Below are 21,690 nucleotides of genomic sequence, written 5' to 3' on the forward strand. Positions count from 1 at the left end.
AAAACTGTAGTGGCAAAGGAAATGTGCATTTTCCGACAACAAAACACCGTGCACGCACAAGCGTCTACAGATAGCAAAAATATGTTAAAGGCCGTAGGGCGCAGACTGTAATTCTTCGTAACAATAAACTGCTTGCTATGAGCATGACGTCACAACTGTTCACATTAGGTTCGTTTGACCAGTTGCCAGAGGTCTGTTGCCCATGCGCATTTGACTCGCGTATAAGCAGTACCTTCTCCCGCTTCCCGCTTCTTGAAGTTTGGCTGTTAGCTGCATCGGTAGTAGCAGCAAGCAGCCAGATGCAAACGAGAAAAATTTTTCTCGCGCGCCCTAGCTGCCAGGTCCGCGCTTGCACAGAGTTGTCTGAGTTGTAGTGGGGAGGGGGTTAGTCTCCACGTGACCCGTGTTTACGTTAAGTGATTTTGCTGCTTCTCTTCCTGTACAGCTCCCACGTCAAATGAAAACAAAACGGATTTCTGTGGCCAGGAGCTATCAAGTGAATTAAAATGCATTCACATAATTACAGAGGGCAAAAATATATTATTAATTTCAGTTTCTGATTTTATTTTCTTTCCAAGTTAGTAGCAGTGAAGCATTAATCGCCTTGAGGAAGAATGAAGTTATTTTTGCAAGTTTGCTAAAGAAATTCCGCTGAGGCAATCATTTTATTTGAAACGAAGTGTTTCATTTAACAATGTTGGGTACTTCCAACTGTTCGGTGAATTTCAAGTGCAAGTTATCATCTTCTGCCATGTATGGCATTATGCCATAATAAAGAACCAAACACGAGATCGTAGAGTACTGGTACTCCAAGAAAATTTACATCCCAAAAACCACACTGAAAAGCTTAATATCAGATGGGACCTACTTCATTGTGAATCTGGAAAAAGAAAATTTGCACTTCAAGCCGAATTATGCATTTTAGTATGGTTCACAAAATTTTGATGCCTTTTGGAGTATCCTCTGATGCCCTGTTTCTTTTATGGTGTAGTGTAAGCTCTCTTAGTGCTTTATACACACGAACATGCGGGCTTCCTACACCACTGCAGTTGGACACGCACAATAATTCGTTTTTGGCGCTCTCTGGCAACTGGTAAATCGAACCTATATCTAACAGTATTGCGAACGGTGGTTAGAAAAGCGTTACTTTCAAAGTAAATTTCTTTTTACGCAAGATGAATTATGTTACGTGTGTGAAAGTGGGATGGATATCTAAATCACAGAGCGTTCGAAACTGAACAGTTTGAGGACCAGCCACTTCAAGAATTTCGAGCCGAGGAATTTATGTCACAATTTTAAATTTACTGGCACATTTGTGTGATGTATCTTAAAGTATATGACACCAAAAAAAGACCAATATTACATGTGAAAGCCTAGCTTTTCTTGTAGATATACGGTACTGTGTACATTAATGTAAACCGTTAACTTCTCCTCTTGTGTGTTCGCGCTATGTAACCAGTAATCTTGCTAGTGGCTGACTATAACACGTGTCCTATGCTCTGAATAGCTGCTGTCATCGGCTGGCGAGATCTCGTGGCTTGAGATATGACTCTCTTACAAAAGGACATCACAACCTCGCTTGCAACGCTCCGGAAACTAACAAGCTGTGTTTGGTGCAATTCGAATTTATACTTTCGTAATACGAAAATATGCAGCGTATATGTTGCTGCAAATCAAAGGTCTTTCCAAAACTTCTCTGCTCCGTCTTTTCTTTTTTTTTCTGGGAAGTTCTACGTGATTATATAAAACGTTAACCATTCAAAGGATTGATAAGTTTTACAGTTCCGAGGGAACTTTTTCTGTGCTAAGTGACAGTAGGTCGCCCGGGAAAAAGCATATTTTTTAAACAGGATATCTGGGAATAATCCGGGAATTTTTTTTCCTTGTCCCTGTATACACCCTGAACTTATACTATCAGAGGGAGAGCCACCCTGAAATGACACGTGTTGTATATTAGCCATTTTGTACATATTATTTGGCCTTTTACATTGGCAGAACTAACACCAAGCTATGATTTAGCATGAGTGGGCATAGGCAGAGGGTGTATACTGCCAACACACAGTATCCTATTGCAGAGCGTGTTCTACAACACGACAGTCATAACCTCAGTGCCTATTTTGTCACACATGTCATCTGGGTTCTTCCCCAAGACATCAGTTTCTCAGATCTCCATAGGTGGAACTGGTGTTACAATATGTCCTTTGTTGTCGCCACCCACCTGGCCTTAATTTAAGCATTTTTCCTCCGTAACTATTCCTTTCTTCACTTCCGTTTAGTTTTCTACGTTTATTTTCTAACCAACTCTTTGCCTTTACAAATGTCTGCTTGTGTCTGTGTATGTGTGGATGGATATGTGTGTGTGTGTGCAAGTGTATACCTGTCCTTTTTTCCCCCTAAGGTAAGTCTTTCCGCTCCTGGGATTGGAATGACTCCTTACCCTCTCCCTTAAAACCCTATCCTTTTGTCTTTCCTTCTCCTTCCCTCTTTCCTGACGAGGCAACCGTTGGTTGCGAAAGCTAGAATTTTGTGTGTATGTTTGTGTTTGTTTGTGTGTCTATCGACCTGCCAGCGCTTTTGTTTGGTAAGTCTCATCATCTTTCTTTTTAAATATATTTTTCCCACGTGGAATGTTTCCCTCTATTATTTTCTAACCTGCCTATACATCCCCCCCCCCCCCCCCCACCTCTATCACCTACAATGCAGTTGGCTTTCTGCTCTTATTAACTCATGCGCAATAATTTGTCACTAATCTTTATCTTGCGTATTACCCTATCTTCCACCTTTAAGCTCTCAGGTTTTCAAACCTCATCCAATGCTGTCCCCAACAGTCAGTCTTTCTGATACCGTTCGGTAAGTCTTCCCTGACGTGTGGTTCTGGACAACTTTTCCGATCTATCTCCATTTGCTAAACCTAACCAGTCCTTCTCCTTCACTCACCTTCTTTTCCTTCAACAGTTCTGCCAAAAGTAGCCACTGTCTGCAAAAGCTTGCAAATTTCAGTATCTTTGTATGTAGTTCTAACTGCTGCTGTTTGGCGAGAATATTTTTTGTCCATCCAATTACATTACATTTGCAAAAATTGATTATTTTCATTGATATAATTAATGTTCTGTTAAAACAAGAGCTCTATATGACATAAATTGATTTTAACATTGTACAAAACGTAAAACTATGTCCTTAACAATGGAAAAGTTAAAACACATATAGAAATATATTTTGATGTCTGACAATGATAGTTTTCCTCCATCAGTGATATCTTGGCAGAGTGACTGCTCTCATCTTGTTCAGGATTACTCCATTTATCGGTCATTGACTAAGTACGACTGACCCTACCAAATTTGTTGAAGATTTTTGAAATTTTATTAGATACATCAACATAGCACAAAAGCTAACATTTTACAACTTTCCTTTTTTAATGTATACTTAAAAACTACTGTGCTAGTAAATCCAGAATGTGTTTGTGTAAATTGTTGCATCCATATTCTGAGTCATTATTAATATTCTGAGTAATTATTTTGGTTCTGTATGTGCTTGCACCAAAGCAAATGACAAAAATAGTGCAAGATTGTGAAAAATAATGTACAGATCTGTTTCGAGGAGTGGGAGAAGTGGATGCAGATGTTTGTATGTTTATGGACTGAAGTCAATCCTACATTGAAGGTAACCACCATTAACTATATATAAAGGATATTTCAATAAAACTGCACAATTTAATGTTTAAATAAAACACATAAGTTACTTGAAAACTTGAAATATTTTTATTTTGAACTCATCAGTGTACAGTGTGGTTACATGTGGAAAACAGTATCAGACAAATGCCAGCCAAAACTTTGATGTTGAACTGTTACTCTTCTTAGTGAGATTTTCACTAATTTTGGGGTTCATTTCTGCATGATGCCCTCAGTTTACATGGCATCATGTTGCAGAAACTTTGTGGCCAATACTGGTCTCCATTGTGTGAGATGACATGACCCTCAAATTTCACAACAATAAATATGACTTGTGTACATTATGAAAGGTGGCATCATCTTGTTTCCAAGGTCCATCCCCTCCAGTTGGTATGGAAGAAATTCATGTATTGTGTTGCGATAACATACATCATTGCATTATCTACAGCATTATTGAAGAAAATTAGGCCCAAACACCATGTTGTTGTTGTTGTGGTCTTCAGTCCTGAGGCTGGTTTGATGCAGCTCTCCATGCTACCCTATCCTCTGCAAGTTTCTTCATCTCCCAGTACCTACTGCAACCTACATCCTTCTGAATCTGGTTAGTGTATTCATCTCTTGGTCTCCCTCTAAGATTTTTATCCTCCACGCTCCCCTCCAGTGCTAAATTTGTGATCCCTTGATGCCTCAGAACATGTCCTATCAACCGGTCCCTTCTTCTCATCAAGTTGTGCCACAAACTCCTCTTCTCCCCAATTCTATTCAATACCTCTTCATTAGTTATGTGATCTACCCATCTAATCTTCAGCATTCTTCTGTAGCACCACATTTCGAAAGCTTCTATTCTCTTCCTGTCCAAACTATTTATCGTCCATGTTTCACTTCCATACATGGCTACACTCCATACAAATACTTTCAGAAACGACTTCCTGACACTTAAATCTATACTCGATGTTAACAAATTTCTCTTCTTCAGAAACGCTTTCCTTGCCATTGCCAGTCTACATTTTCCTCTCTACTTCAACCATCATCAGTTATTTTGCTCCCCAAATAGCAAAACTCCTTTACTACTTTAAGTGTCTCATTTCCTAATCTAATTCCCTCAGCATCACCCGACTTAATTAGACTACATTCCATTATCCAGTTTTGCTTTTGTTGATGTTCATCTTATACCCTCCTTTCAAGACACTGTCAATTTCGTTCAGCCGCTCTTCCAAGTCCTTTGCTGTCTCTGACATAATTACAATGTCAGCGGCGAACCTCAAAGTTTTTATTTCTTCTGCATGGATTTTAATACCTACTCCGAATTTTTCTTTTGTTTACTTTACTGCTTGCTCAATATACAGATTGAATAACATTGGGGAGAGGCTACAACCCTGTCTCACTCCCTTCCCAACCACTGCTTCCCTTTCATGTCCGTCGACTCTTATAACTGCCATCTGCTTTCTGTACAAATTGTAAATAGCCTTTCTCTCCCTGTATTTTACCCCTGCCACCTTTAGAATTTGGAAGAGAGTATTCCAGTCAACATTGTCAAAAGCTTTCTCTAAGTCTACAAATGCTAGAAACATAGGTTTGCCTTTCCTTAATCTTTCTTCTAAGATAAGTCGCAAGGTCAGTATTGCCTCACGTGTTCCAACATTTCTACGGAATCCAAACTGATCTTCCCCGAGGTCCACTTCTACCAGTCTTTCCATTCGTCTGTACAGAATTCGTATTAGTATTTTGCAGCTGTGACTTATTAAACTGATAGTTCGGTAATTTTCACATCTGTCAACACCTGCTTTCTTTGGGATAGGAATTATTATATTCTTCTTGAAGTCTGAGGGTATTTCACCTGTCTCATATATCTTGCTCACCAGATGGTAGAGTTTTGTCAGGACTGGCTCTCCCAAGGCCGTCAGTAGTTCTAATGGAATGTTGTCTACTCCCGGGGCCTTGTTTCGGCTCAGGTCTTTCAATGCTCTGTCAAACTCTTCACGCAGTATCGCATCTCCCATTTCATCTTCATCTACATTCTCTTCCATTTCTATAATATTGTCCTCAAGTACATCGCCCTTGTATAGACCCTCTATATACTCCTTCCATCTTTCTGCTTTCCCTTCTTTGGTTAGAACTGGGTTTCCATCTGAGCAAGTGGTTCTCTTTTCTGCAAAGATCTCTCTAATTTTCCTGTAGGCAGTATCTATCTTACCCCTAGTGAGATAAGCCTCTACATCCTTACATTTGTCCTCTAGCCATGCCTGCTTAGCCATTTTGCACTTCCTGTCGATCTCATTTTTGAGATGTTTGTATTCCTTTTTGCCTACTTCATTTACTGCATTTTTATATTTTCTCCTTTCATCAATTAAATTCAATATTTCTTCTGTTATCCAAGGATTTCTACTAGCCCTCGTCTTTTTACCTACTTGATCCTCTGCTGCCTTCACTACTTCATCCCTCAGAGCTACCCATTCTTCTTCTACTGTACTTCTTTCCCCCACTGCTGTCAATTGTTCCCTTATGCTCTCCCCGAAACTCTGTTGAACATCTAGTTTAGTCAGTTTATCCAGGTCCCATCTCCTTAAATTCCCACCTTTTTGCAGTTTCTTCAATTTTAATCTACAAGTCATAACCAATAGATTGTGGTCAGAGTCCACATCTGACCCTGGAAATGTCTTACAGTTTAAAACCTGGTTCCTAAATCTCTGTCTTACCATTATATAATCTATCTGATACCTTTTAGTATCTCCGGGATTCTTCCATGTATACAACCTTCTTTTGCCTGCCCAAAATCCACACCAAAAAATGGCTCATTGTATGTGCATCATTGGTTGAAGTGTTATGTGATTGACAGTGAATAGAGATTCAGGGACTTGGTGCTACACTCTCATTTACCGAGGCAATATTCTCAGCAAATTGGGTGGTACAAGATTGCTTTGGTATCTTTAATATCAACAACTAAACCACTCTTACTATTTTCTTCTGGGTGCGTGCATCCGTGACCTCGATAAATTTGAAAAATGTTGTTATTCCACCAGGCTGTGTTGTAAATTACTTTATCTGCACTACTATTTTCAGACACTGTCCATTTTCCAGTGCATAGAAAAACAAATACCACCTCGTAATAAAAAATAAGAAAGAGAATACAAACATGTACGACATTCATGTTTTTGCTCTCATTCTTATTTTTTATTATAGCGTGTTGCATGTTTGTTAGATGCACTTGGAAATGAACAGTGTCTGAAACTATTAGTTCAAATAAAGTAATTTAAAACCCATTCTGGTGATATGTCATTTTTCGTTTTTAAACCACATTCCACAAAATTTTCAGATATTTGCTGAATTTTCAGCAAATTTTATGCAGTTTGTGAAGTGTCTCTAGAGAATATTTCCTGTATTTTCAATAAATTTTGACAATGACAGTGCATTCTGTGATGGTGAAGCAATTCATTTTCACTACTGGCTATGCCTCTAGATGATAACTGAGGAATAACAAGTGTTGCCAGCCAACTGGAATGAAAGCTGTACACAATTTAAATTGTGCATTGTTATTGGGACACCCTCTATTTGACAAGTACACAGATTTGCAGCATCAGTGTTGTGTAGGACCTGATATAAAACATTTTCTGGCTGAGTCCAAGAAAATGTCTGTACCAAAGTCCTCATCCATTGCCACTGCTACGGTCGCAGGTTCGAATCCTGCCTTGGGCATGAATGTGTGTGATGTCCTTAGGTTAGTTAGGTTTAAGTAGTTCTAAGCTCTAGGGGACTGATGACCTCAGAAGTTAAGTCCCATAGTGCTCAGAGCCATTTGAACCATTGCCACTGAGTTGATTCAAGTTGAAGCTTGTCACAGCTCCAGGGCACAGTTCAAGGTCAGAAGGCAATTGTACGCTAATATACAATGATAAATAGTCCCTTAATCTTATGAGCTGTCTCGTTTCTTATTTGTCAGACCCACCTGATGTCCACTGGTAACCTATTATAGACTTTTGCACCAGAGCGTAGAACTCCCTTTTGAACTCTTGAGTAGAGTCCGTAAATCATATAGAAATTATTTTTACTTCTGGTGTTGTGGTTATGAGTTGCACAGTTAATCCTAAATTCACTGTACTTGTTAACCACATACACCATTAAGTAGTAGGTCCCTGAAAAGTTGTTGGTGTTTTATTATCAAATGTATAAATATTCTTACTGCACACTGCTGTAGAACAATTTATTTATTTATTTTTTACCTTAGGTGCATTGCACTAACACATAAAGCTACAGGGCAACACTGAGTGAAAGCATGTTAGCAATCCTGTCTGCAGATCAATACAATCAAAGAAATTTCTATGTGCAAAACATAGTTTCATTGAGTGTATGTCCATTGGTATATACTTCTGGTACCTGTTAGTCATTCTTATTTTTAATATTGAGCTGTAAACCTGTTGTAAGCCTGTTCCATTATATGTCCTGGGTAAACCATTAACAGCAAGAAAATTAGATATGCAGAAGAACATTATTAGTATTTCATCAAAATATTACTATCTTATTCAGTTTTTCATATCCAATGTCATAAGTTGTATACAAAATAACTCGTTTACACGTCATTGATGGTGACAATGTCTGTTTATACAGTGTCTATAACTTCATAATACGATGTCCCTCAGTCATACATGTATGTGTGAAAGAACAAGCACTGTCACTGACAATTAGAGCTGTGGTAAACATTAAAAATAGATTAATATTTTGTGACTATGCATTAATGTCAGCTGTTTGTGACACATGAAAATTTGATTGAGACTCAAATCTAGATTTCCCATTTATCACGAGGGGTTGCCTTAACCACTTCAGCTATCTGAGCAGGCCTCCAGGACCAATCTAAACTCTCATACGTCACATTGTCAGAACCCTTATGCTAGCACAGTTCATTATTCCTGGACAGGGAGACAAATATTATATCATCATCTTATTCCATCGAGGCATGGATACGTCATTGATGGTTACAAGTCTTTGTTTATATTGTGTATGCAGCATCACACTACAATGTTCTTCAGACATACAGGCATGTGTGAAGAACATTTTAATGTGAAGATACAGACACTGTATAAACACAGATATTTTAACCATCAATAATGTATCCATGCCGTGTCAGGTTCAATTGACAGTAAAATATTTGTCACTCCCTATATGGGAATTGTGAAATGTGTGAATGTCAAGGTTGTGTACTCCGTGACATGTGGAAGTTTGAATCGGTCCTGGAAGCATGCTCAGCTAGCTGATGTGGTCAAGGTGACCACTCACATAAAGTGGGAAATCTGGGTTTGAGTCCCAGTCTGGCGCAAAGTTTCATGTGTCGCAAACAGCTGACATCAATCCAAATTCACAAAATGTGAATCCATTTCATAATATATCATTTCATCCTCATCACTGGGATGCAAGTCACCCAATGTGGTGTCGACTGAAATAAAACTTGCACTTGGCAGCCAAACTTCACTGATGGGGCCTCCCGGCCAACAATGCCATACGATTATTTTTTACCGCACTTGTAATCGTCAGAACAGTGTCTTTGTATTGAGAAGACACAAACACGGTATAAACACAGACATTGTAATCACCAGTAATGCTGCTCCGAATTCGTTCATCTCCTCGTGAACAGATTATAGAGTTACTGTTTTGTCGAGTTAATTGAGAGGAGATAGCAGAATTTGGTGCTAGCACATACTCATTCCTTTCTTAATAGCACTAAGAAGGTCACTAAGTTTAATGCACATTTTGTAAAAGGAAATTGGCACAAATAAGAAACTATAACGTCAGTGTATACAGAAAATGAGAGAGAGAGAGAGAGAGTGTTGAGGATGAAAGGAAAATCAGTGTCTAATGCTCCATTAACAATAAGTGATGAGGTCAGTATAGATGGAGTATAAGCTTGGAGAGAACTAGGCTGGTATGGTTTTTCCTGGCATTTGCCTTAATCAGTTTAGGGAAACAGTAGGAACCTAAATCTAAATGGCCAGACAAAACTCAAATTGGTATCTACTAAGTTCTGGGTTTCACACTGGTATATGCTCTGCTCTTCATTTTGTTATTATCGCTTTAACCTTTCATCTTTAGTTTTATTTTTTTCACAGTCAAGTAGCTTTTGGTATTATTCTGTATGTTGTTAATTGCAAAGTATATTTATATTCATGGCATTATTAGTTTTACACTTTTCTTCTGCATGAAGATTTGCTGTCTTCATTAGAACAGAGGCTTTTTCTTATACTTCCCATATGTTACACTGCTCATTTCATAAATTTAAAAGCTGAATTATGTTTAACTGTTCTTTCCTCTTCCAGGTATGACTTCAACTGGACTAGCATGGTACATCAATGGTTACTTAGTTCCTGAGTTGTGGCTAAGACGGGGTCTGACATATTCATTTAGCGTATATGGAGGCAACAATCCACATAGTGCAGAGACATATCATCCATTCATTATAACTGATGAACCACATGGAGGATATGATAGACTTAGTGAACAGGCACAGAGGAAAGTTAGAGTACTTGCAGGGGTAGAATTTACAAGGAGAGGACAGCCAAAACCAACTACAGGTAAAAAATAGATTTATGTCAATATAACATTTAATGCGGTTGTCACATTTCCAAGTGGTTTACATCTGTGTTAATACAATGTTGTCAACATGCAAAGAATGTTTCATCCACCATTTCTGAAAGGCCATGGGTGATTTTAGGGACGTGTGTATGTATCTTTCACTCAGAACATGTCTGATGTATGAGGATTTGATGTAGACACGTGACATTAGGTAGTAATTATCAGACGACTAGAAAGCACAAAATTACATTTGATGCTCATGACCATAACCCTATCTATCTAAACTAGACAGCCATTTTCCCTGTATGTCTGGTATGGGGTGAGATGTTAACTATTTTTGTATAATCCTTATAATCTATAGCTATAATAGAGACTTGATCCTTGACAAAATAAATGCCAAGGAAGACAGTTCTATCCAACACACACCTTAAGGAATATGCAGCAATTGTTGATAGCATCTGTGTAATTTTCCAAAGAGGTAATAATGATTTTTTTCCCCCGAATGAGATTTTTGCCATCTGGCTGTGCAGACTTTTTTTATTTTGTATTACTATCATGATTTTGCCATTATCAAGTACAACAATGTTGTGTATAATTACACTTTGATTGGTGAAGTCATTGTCAAGATCTATGATATCAACATGTTGGGACAGCCAGTACAGTAGATCTTGATGATGACCTCACTTCGCAAAGTCTTAATTATACCCAACATTGTTGTATTTGATAATGGCTTAAGACCAAAATCATGATAGTAATATAAAAAAAAAGAAGTTTGTAACATAAAATGGCAAAATATTGCTTCAGACGTTGTTACATGACTGTCTGCCTGAAAAGATCATCAACTGCAGTTTTGTTTGTTAATGGAAGAGTTCAGATGAAAGTGATATTTGTGAGTGAAACCATATTTTCATTATTTCATATGATGTATCACTGTTAATTGTGTAATGGACTTAGTTCAGTGCCCAGTAATTCATCTCACTAAATTTTTCTTGTGTCTTTGGCGTTCTGAAGTTCAGTGGAGTCTCACCTTAGAGGGAAGGAAGGACTTTGTAAACTGATCCTCTGCATATTTTCCATAAAATAACTGCTCTGATACTCTGCATATTTTCCATTGTATGCACTGTTCATAGCAGTTCTGATACAATTTTTTCGCCACCACTAATGATGTGTGCACTTAATAGATTATTTATTCATTGAGAGAGTTTGTTCTAACTTGGTGTCAAGTTATGAAAGAGGAAACTGTTGCACTTTATTAGAAAAAGACATCTAATGATTGTTATGGGACTATTCAAAGTGTATTATGTAATTACTCACCATATAGCAGAAATGCTGAGTTGCAGATAGGCACAACAAAAGACTTTCAGAAAATTAGTTTTCAGCCAACAGGACCTTCATTGGAAATAAATGCAAACATGTGCATGCAAACACACACACACACACACACACACACACACACACACACACACACACACACACACACACACACACACACGACCACAGTCTCTGGCTACTGAAGCCAGACTGTGAGCAATAGCAGATGATGAGAGAAGCAGCTACCGTATTTACTCGAATCTAAGCCGCACTTTTTTCCGGTTTTTGTAATCCAAAAAAACCGCCTGCGGCTTAGAATCGAGTGCAAAGCAAGTGGAAATTCTGAAATAAGTTGGTGGGTGCCGCCACAACTTACTTCTGCCGTCGAATATATGTAGCGCTACACAGGCATGCTTTGTAGGCACAAAGATAAATACTGGCGCCAAAACCTCTGCGTCAGTAAATAAATTTAAAAAAGAAAGGTGGAAGACGAGCTATTTTCTCCACCCCGACTTTCGACCACTGCATTTTCATACATTATCTAACGAAGTAAATACAAATTCCGTATTGTTCATCTTCGAATGTATCAGCATTTCAATGTACTACGAAAATCCGACTGGCAAGACTGTTTGGGATGTTTGTCAATATGGCCAACTCTACGTTCTGAATTTTTTCCTATCTGTGAGAAGAGATGGTTGCTAATAGGAACTTTTATAAATTGTGAATCACATGCAGTATTCTCATCACCCTAAGAATAATACGCATATAAACATTTTGCCATGTATTATTTCGTTTGCTGCTATCTCATTTAAATCTGTCTGCCTAATAAACTACGAAACTAGAGTGAGACAACAGCAAACGCGGAAGAATACACATATCATGTCATGTTTATATTTGTATTATTCGTATGCTTAATAGTGATACAGTCAGAAATGAGGCACGGCAATTGACTAGATTTTTAAATCTAAGATGACTCTAATTTCTGTGTAGAATGTAATGTACTAAAGAGGCGCCTGCAAAGATTTTCAAACGGAGAAAAATTTTCGTTAAGCTCTCATTCAGAACATCTTCTATCATACGCAGTCTTATTTGGTTCTTGTCGATCATTATCAAAGAAAGCAGCAGTGTAAGTAACAATAAATAGCAGTTTCTTGCCATTGTTTCGCTAATGAGACGATTCCTCTCTCATAGCGGTAGCGCGCACAAAAGGAAGCCATGCCGCGAGCGGCGACAGGCCGTAAACACGCACTATCAGAATGTGACAAACAATGCATAGCACAGTACAGTAATGCATTTTCAGCTTAGAGTCACGTAAACACCTATAACAAAGAAAACTGCGCATATCAGATCAAAGAAAATAAGCAATCAATTCAAACCAGACGAAGCACGTGGAAAAGGAAGGGTACCCGTATAAATACGGACGGAGCGCCTGACACGTAGCAATGGCTACCTGGTAAAGCTTCACTCCTAAGCTTACGACTCAAACCAAACTACTGTAGCTTGTGTCTCATATTACAATGGACCAACTTTGTTTCGATTTGGAGATGCAGCCTATAATTTTTCTCTCCCCTTGAATTTAGAGTCTCAAATTTCAGGTGCGGCTTAGATTAGGGAAAATTTTTTTTTCCTTGATTTCGAGTCTCATTTTTCAGGTGCGGCTTAGATTCGAGTGTGGCTTAGATTCGAGTAAATACGGTAGGTGGTAGGTGTAAGGAGGAGGATGGGGCAGATAGGGGGAGGGATAGCAGGGTAGGGGTGGGGGACAGCAAATTGCTGTTTGTGGGAGTGTACAGGGATGAGGTGGAGAGAGGGTAGGGCAGCTAGGTGCTGTCAGGAGGTTAAACGGAGGGCGAGTGGAGGGGGCTAGCAGAAAAGGAGACAGGAAAAAAGATTTTGTATGGGTGCGTTGGTGGGATGGAGGACTGTGTAATCCTGGAATGGGAACAGGGCAGGGGCTAGGTGGGTAAGGACAATGACTGGTTAAGGTTATGATTGGGAGGGTTACAGGAACATAGGATATATTGCAGGGAGAGTTTTCACCTGCGCAGTTCATAATAGCTGGTGTTGGTAGGAAGGATCCTGATGGCATAGGCTGCGAAGCAGTCCTTGAAAGTAATTGGGTAGGACATTCCACATTTCTTTTCGTGATTTTTCCCACATTTTTGAGTGTACTTTTGTAAACTCTTTCAGATGTACTTCTAAGTTATTTATGTATTTTTACGCATTCTTATGCATCATCATGTATCCTTGCTCCTTCCATCTGTGTCATTATAGAAAAGTTTCCGTATCTGTAGTCAGACTCCAGACCCACATACTGTTTCTGTGTTGTTGCTTGGGTCGCAGAATGCTCCCAAATGACCTTACTATCAAATGACTCATCTCCGGATGCTAACCTTCCTTCCACAATGACCATCTGTTGAGATTCTGCTAATCCTTAGCCCTCACCAACATAGTCCTGGCAAAACCACAGCAATCAGGCTCAAACCTCCTTGCAGTACCTCCTCTCCATCCACAGAATTCTGTTGGTATGCAATCCCAAATGCTGGAGCCCATATCACACATTGAAACTCTTGCCCTCCAGGAATTAGAATAACATGTACAACTCCACCTAAAAATACTCTCTACTCTGTACGCTTCCTACTCCCACCTTGGACTATGACTATCCACTAACTCTAGAACAAACTCCCCCACATCTCCTCATAGCTGACAAACCCTGTCTTGCAGACGTACTACAGTTACCCCATCCTCAAAAGCTCCCTCGCCCACCACACAGAATCCAGAACATAAACAGACACAAAAAACAGTCATGAACCTTTCCTCCAAAAGCCTTAGCCCTGCAGAAGTATCAGTCCTTTCCAAAGGCCTGACCTTATGCGCCACTCCCAAATTCAGTCACGCAGATATTGTGAAAGACCTTCTCTCCTTCTCCCAGTCCCAACAGTGGAAACACTTTTTTGCCACCACCTTACCAGTTAGACTCAACCAAAGACCAATGTTGAACCCTGCTTGAGTCAGTTCACTTCTGCATCTATCTGTGATCCACTCCCAATGCCCCCAAATCACACCTTGTTAACCTCGAACCTCATCTCATCAACATTCCCCAAATCCTTCAACATGCAAACTAACCTTACACCTGCAGAAAGAAATGAAATACACCACCTAAAAACTGACCCAGACTTTATAATTGTACCTGCTGACAAAGACTCCACTGCTGTTGTTTTGAACTGCAAGGATTACCTGGCAGAAGGACTCCGCCAGGTGTCAGATTCATCCACATACAAACACTGCCACAGTGACCCATTTGAGAAATCCAGCAAGATCTCCGGTCTCTCTTCAAATCCTTATGCCCATCCCAGAACCTCTCCCCAGAGTCTCTATCTCTCCTCCTACATTTCCTCGCATTCCTATCTCTGCTGTGATAGATCAGCACCTTCAGCCTATTACCAGCAGCCTAGCCTCCTCTATATAAGATACCAACCACTTCCTCAGTTCCTGTTCCTTTACCACATGGTACCCTGCTCGTCACTATTGATACCACTTCCCTTTACACTAACACACTAACATCCCTAATGCCCATGGCCTTACCGCTATTGAACACTACCCTTCCCAAAGCTCGACAGATTCAAAACCTACAACCTCCTTCTTAGTCCTCATCCAAAATTACTTCTCCTTTGAAGGTAATATCCACATACAGCCGTGCGGAGTGGCTGCACTGTTTGAGCTGCCATGTCACAGATTACGCGGCCCCTCCCACTGGAGGTTCAAGTCCTCCCTTAGGCATGGGTGTGTGTTGTTCTGAGCATAAGTTAGTTTAAGGAGTGTGTAAGTCTAGGGACCGATGACCTCAGCAGTTTGGTCCCTTAGGAATTCACACACATTTACCTACAAATAAATGCAGAGTACAGCAGTAGGCACCTGCATGGCACCATCCTATGCCAACCTATTCATGGGCTGTCTAGAGGAATCCTTCGTAAACACCAAGAATCCCAAACCTCTCACCTGGTTCAGAGTCATTGATGACACGTCATGATCTGGATCCTATGTTCCTGTAACCCTCCCAATCATAACCTTAACCAGTCATTGTCCTTACCCACCTAGCCCCTGCCCACTCTATCCATATTCCTCCAGGACCTCAATACCTTTTCCCTCATTTGCTTCATCTGGCCCTATTCAACCCAACAAGCTGTCTTCCTCGATGTTGACCTCCACCTCAAAGATGGCTACTCCAGTACCTCTGTCCATATCAGACTTACCAACCACCAGTAATACTTCCACTTTGACTGCTGCCAACCATTCCATACAGCCTAGCCACATGTGGCTGTTGCATCCGTAGTGATGAGAGGTCCCTCTCGAAATATACCGATGGTCTCACTGAGGCCTTAAATACCATAATTACCCTCTCAACCTTGTACAAGAACAAATCTCTCATGTCTCATCTCGCCAGTCTCCCTCCATCTCCCAAATCCCTACTATCCAGCCACAGAGGAGCACAGTACCACCAAGGACTGGAGCAGCTGAAACACATTCTCTGCCATGGTACTGACTACCTCTTATCATGCCCTGAAATGAGGAATGTCCTACCCACTATCCTTCCCCCCACCCCCACCCCCACCCTCACCCCATCCCAACCCACTTATCCCCCCTCCCAAGCCCCCCACTGCAGTATTCTGTCACCCACTGAATCTACACAATACCATCGTACATCCCAAACGACCCCTGCTCCCAGCCTCTTGCCTCATGGCTCATATGCTTATAATAGACCTAGATACAAGACCTTCCTCTTACATCCTCCCACAACCACCTACTCTCAATCCAGTAACATGCATCATCTAACCTATTAAAGGCAGGGCTATCTGTGAAACCAGTCACGTGATCTACAAGTTAAGCTGCAACCACTGTGCTTCATTGTACTTCGACATGACTGCCAACAAGCTGTCTGTCCACATGAATGGCTACTGGCAAACTACGGCTTAGAAACAGCTGGACCACTCTGTTGCTGAGCACACCATCCAACGTGGTATTCTTCACTTCAATGACTGCTTCATTTCAATGACTGTGCGACCTGGATCCTTCCTACTAACACCAGTTTTTCTGAATTGTGAAGGTGGGAACTCTCCATGCAATATATGCAATGTCCCCATAACTCCTGGCCTCAACCTTTGTTAGTCATTGTCCTTGCCCCTCTAGCCCCTTCCCTGTTCCCATTCCAGCACTACACATTCCTCTATCCCACTAATGCACCCACAGTCATTTTACTTCTTGCTACCCCCCACTCCCGCCCCCTCCTCTCTACCCTCTGTCTAACCTCCTAACTGCACCTTGATACCCTACCCTCTCTCCACCTCATCTCTGTGCACTCCCACAAGCAGCACTTTACTGTCACCCACCCATACCCTGCCATCTTCCCCCTACCTGCACCAACTTCTTCCTTACCCCCATCACCTGGTTGCTTCTCCCATCAAGTGCTGCTGCCCGCAATCTGGCTTCAGTAGCCAGAGACTGTGGACATGTGTGTGAGAGTTGCAGTTGCGTGTGTGTGTGTGTGTGTGTGTGTGTGTTTTGTCTATTTCTGACAAAGGTGTACTGGGCCGAATGCTCACTTTCTGACAGTCTTTTTGCTGTGCCTTTCTGAGACTCAGCATCTTTACTATGTGGTGAGTAGCAAGTGTCCTTTTTCTGATATTGTTACATTCCATTCTGGATTTTCCATTGTTTTATTTAATTACTGTCATTTTAATTTAGCACTGAAATTAATTAATAGTTCTAGCACATTTATATGACGATGTACTACAAAAGGTCACTACTTGTAAAACAGTAACTTAAATTGTCTTATTTTGTATTACAGCTGGTCCTTTGTGTATTGGAAAACACAATAATCGAGATAGAAGATTGGACGATGATTTTGAAACCTTTAAAAAATTTAACCGTTCGTTGATGTTCACTTGTGAAAAAGGTAAATACAATTTCTATAAGAAATTAGTGCACTACAGGAAGTGAAGTGTCCATAAAAGATTCATCACTTTGCAGTTTTACATAAAAAAAGTATTTGAAAATGTAAATAAGTTTGGTGACTGTAGTGGAGGAAGCATGTCTCAAAGTGTTGTGCTTGTGGTTGGCAATACTCAGTACCATTATGCATTCTAAGACAATAGTAAAAACTGCGACCATCCAAGAACAGGCAAATTTTATGCTCTTGGGTTGTGGAAGAAAATCTTCTGTAACAACTCAACATTGGCATGGGATAGACTTTAACAAGAAGCTATGTATATGACAGTTGATGAAGTGTTGGTCAATGCAGTTTTTAAAAAAAATCCTTTCTGTTCGGTTTCACACAAATGGGGCAGACACCTGCTCATAAAACTGGAGTTTCTGGCGAATATGCATGTAATATTCATCATCAGCAGGGGGCAGGCCTTTTGTACCATTCCATAGCCATCAAAATTGGTCAAGCACTCTCTTCCGTGATCTTCCTGAAGATCTTCGCCTCTTTGTTTGGATCTGAAACATGTTGCATCCTTAACAGTTTGCTTTAGACTGTACTAATGTGAAAATTGTTGTTGTTAGCAAACATGAGAGCATACCTTCCCTAGGACCAAACCACAAAGATGACTGTGATAAGTCTTTCAAGAGAAAATGAAATTGTAATAGATTACTGCACTTAACAGTCTATAAGCAATATTATTACACAAATGAGTTATGAAGTTTAAAATTTATGCATCTACTTGGTGAGTGGTAGTATATGCAGACACTGGGTGTTCGGAAACTCCCATTACAAACTTCTAGGGCCTGTAGAAGGAACTGAGTACATAATATTTTGAATAGCAACCCATGTCTGGAAACCTACTGCTTCCACGCTGCAGCCGTTTGAAAACATTTGTTTTGTAGTTTTGCAACAGGGTAGTTATGGTGGAGCATGCCTACGTTGGATTGCCTGATGTCATTTGACATATATCCTACCTCTCTCACCTGGTTCTAGTCTCATTCACGTGTCTTGAGTGTTAGAGGTAGTATGGGGTGTTGGAATTGTTGTGGATGTAGTTGATGGTTATCCAAAACATACTAGATGGTACAGGAAGCAACATCCATTGCACACACAACTGCTCATTTACTTGTTGACGGGTTCTGTTTAACATTATGCAGTACAGCCTCTTCCAGTTTGGGTGTGGGTCATCTCCTTGGAGTAGCACAGCCGTGCCTGCTGATGGTGAAGGGTATCCCTTTCTTGAAACCGTCGCATAATTGTGGCATAAAGGGTATATGATGGAGTTGGACATTGTGCCTAACAATCTAAGTAAAGGCAAGGTACAGCTTTTCCATTACTGCTAGCTTCGCCCTACAGAAGGATCATGTCAGTGTATTTTGCAAACATTTACTCTGCCGTGTTGCTCTAGCATAGAGATCTGAATGTGGCTCAAACCAGGTCAGAGAGGTAGAATAGATGACATCAGTTAATCCAACTGAAGCACCCCTCCACCATGATTGCCCATACCTAGCAAACATGTTTTCAAATGGTGGTAGCATGAAAATGATACATTTATAGGCATGGGTTCCTATTCAAAATATTATGCACTCACTCCCCTCTACAAGTCCTAGAAGTTAGTAATGGGAATTTATGAACACCCTATATAATTAGCTCAGAATATGATTACATGCTGCTGACACAGTTATTACACATCATCACAATGACCATCACATTCACAACTAATCAGAGCCTCTTCTTTTCTTGGCAATGAGCAGACACTTATATATTGGCAATGGAGAAAAATATAGAAACACCAAAAACACAACACATCGCTGGGCCTAACACAGTGTAGGAAACCAGTTGGTCTTCGAAACTGCTTCCAATCATCTTTCAGTAGCTAAATACAGGTCCTGTATGATTTCAAGGGAATCTTACATCATTCTTTCTGCAAAATAGTGAAAAGTTCAGGTAACCACGATAGAGGTGGATAATGGTCATACACTCTTCTATCCAGAGTACCCCACAAAGGCTCGCAGTATTGAGGTCCGGTGACTGTTGTGGCCAAGGGAGACGTAACAATTCATCCTCATACTCACAAAACCAGTTTTGGACAATGTGAACTTTGTAAATAGGGACCCTGCCATCTCTGAATGCAGCATCACCAATGGGGAACAAACATTGCACCATGGGACGGAATTGCTCAGCCAAAATGATCACATAATCCTTGGCAGTGATCCGACCTTGCAGTTTAACCATGGGGCCCATGGAATACCATGATATGGCAGCCCAAATCATCACTGAACCCCCACCGTGTTTCACTCCTGGCATGTAAAGTCAGTTATAAGTTGGGAACAAGGCTCACCTGACCAAAAGACTTTCTTCCATTGCTCAATAGTCCAGGCATTATGGCTTCAGCACCATGTTTTCCTGTTGTATCACTAGTAAGTGGTTTGGAATTCCAACTCACTCTACAATCCCCTGCTTCATGTTGTTTTGGTGCTGGCAGTGTTCACAAGTGTGACATTAAATTCTGATCCTTGTCAATAACTGTCTGTCGTGATCACTCAACACAGACTATCATCCACCTTGTGACTTAGTGGATGATGTTTTTCTGTTTACCTTGTATATGGTATAAATCTTCAATACAGTGCCTCTTGAAACACTAAACACTTTGGCTCCTTTGATTACAAAAAACCCCACCACATGAGCACAAACAATTTGCACACATTCGAATTCATGTAGCTTCAACATAATGCACTCACAGCTACATGGAACACTGTTCTGACCACGACTGACACTTGCAAAGTATTGATTTCTGTTCAGGCATCAATTTCTTTCGGTGTTCCTGTATTTTTGTCCAACACATGTATATATCCTGCTGGGTCATAGCATTACAGTGCTATGTAAGTATTAATCAGATGTTAAATCTTAAGTGAATGAAAAATTAAGTATCAGTTCTTTCCTGAACCTGTACTGTTGTTGTATTACTGTCTCCTACTTCTAATTGGGACAAAGCGAAGTGTTAATCAAGTTTAGATTTACATTAATTGTGCAGAACTGTTGTGTGTGTTTTCTGTGAAGATCTTCCTTGTTTAGCTGGCGTCTTAATACCGTAAATAAAAAAAAAACTGTAAAGCATTCCTCTTTTGCAATTATTACAGCTTTGGTACATAGTGCATGCATATACTTTATGTATGAGTAAAAGATTATGTTTTGGTTTTCAAATGCCCTGCAATGCTCCCACTTATTCTCTTCCATTAAAATAAGCTTTAATGGTTTGAGTGAGTTTCAGAGTCTCAGTAAGAAGAGAAAAAAACACCTTACAGAGAAATTACATTTTGTTTGCGTATCTATTACCAAATTTAAATTTTACAGGTGATCCAGCAGTTCTGAAAATTACACCAAATACATCATGGCCTGATGTTGTGTACTACCACAGTTATACTCACCCTAACATGGGATGGAAGATACATATTGTAGACAGCTACTACCCACCACAAGCTGCTGGTACTGCGAGAGCTACTGCAGACTTTATTTATTTAGTTACTGCACTTATAGTACTTTTGTGGACTGTGATGAATAATTAATGTTAAGATATATGTAGGTAGATAGATGCTTGAAAGAAAAAGAAAATGAATCAATGATAGCAGAAACAATTTTTAATTAATTTTATTTTTGATGTACTTGACTGTTATTCCACATTTTTAAAAAACTATTTCTGTATTCATTGGCGTATTCAGTATACTGCATTTATATTAGAGTTCCTAAATATTTGCTTCAAATAAGATTGTTCACATAAGAAACAAAATTCAGTGCACTTACTCTATTTTTTTACTTTTTTATGAATTAACTAAGATTGTACTGACTTTTGTACAAGAAGTAACTAAATGGTATAAAATTTGTGACATGCAAAACAAAGGTGAACAGAAAGGTCAAAATTAGTTGCAGCATGAAAAGGAAACAAAAAACCTAGGGCATAAATGGGAAGTCATCTTCAAAAATTTCAGTTGAGGACAAATAAGCACTTCGCGCAGAATAAAGCAAAGAGGCTATCATCCATACACATCACATTGAGGAAAACCACGATGACAGTTGACAACAGTGAAATATTCTAACAAAGTACTATTATCTCTTGTGAGGCACATCATTGTAATGACTGAACAATAATTGATTGATTTGTGATGCGTAGAT

General features: G+C 39.9%; 1 protein-coding gene across 1 annotated transcript in view; it reads left to right on the plus strand.

Annotated features, from left to right (window-relative positions):
* The window catches only part of LOC126175812 (protein Skeletor, isoforms B/C), an 81,006-nt gene extending 59,784 nt beyond the window's left edge, over positions 1-21,222 (plus strand). Inside the window, exons 11-13 of the mRNA XM_049922800.1 lie at positions 9,971-10,225; positions 17,383-17,490; positions 20,875-21,222. Coding sequence (XP_049778757.1) covers positions 9,971-10,225; positions 17,383-17,490; positions 20,875-21,086 — 575 coding nt within the window. The 3' untranslated portion in view covers positions 21,087-21,222. The remainder of the gene's footprint in view (positions 1-9,970; positions 10,226-17,382; positions 17,491-20,874) is intronic.
* Positions 21,223-21,690: the final 468 nt, after the last annotated feature.

The sequence above is a fragment of the Schistocerca cancellata genome, chromosome 3 (genome assembly GCF_023864275.1).
Source record: "Schistocerca cancellata isolate TAMUIC-IGC-003103 chromosome 3, iqSchCanc2.1, whole genome shotgun sequence".
Classification (NCBI taxonomy): domain Eukaryota; kingdom Metazoa; phylum Arthropoda; class Insecta; order Orthoptera; family Acrididae; genus Schistocerca; species Schistocerca cancellata.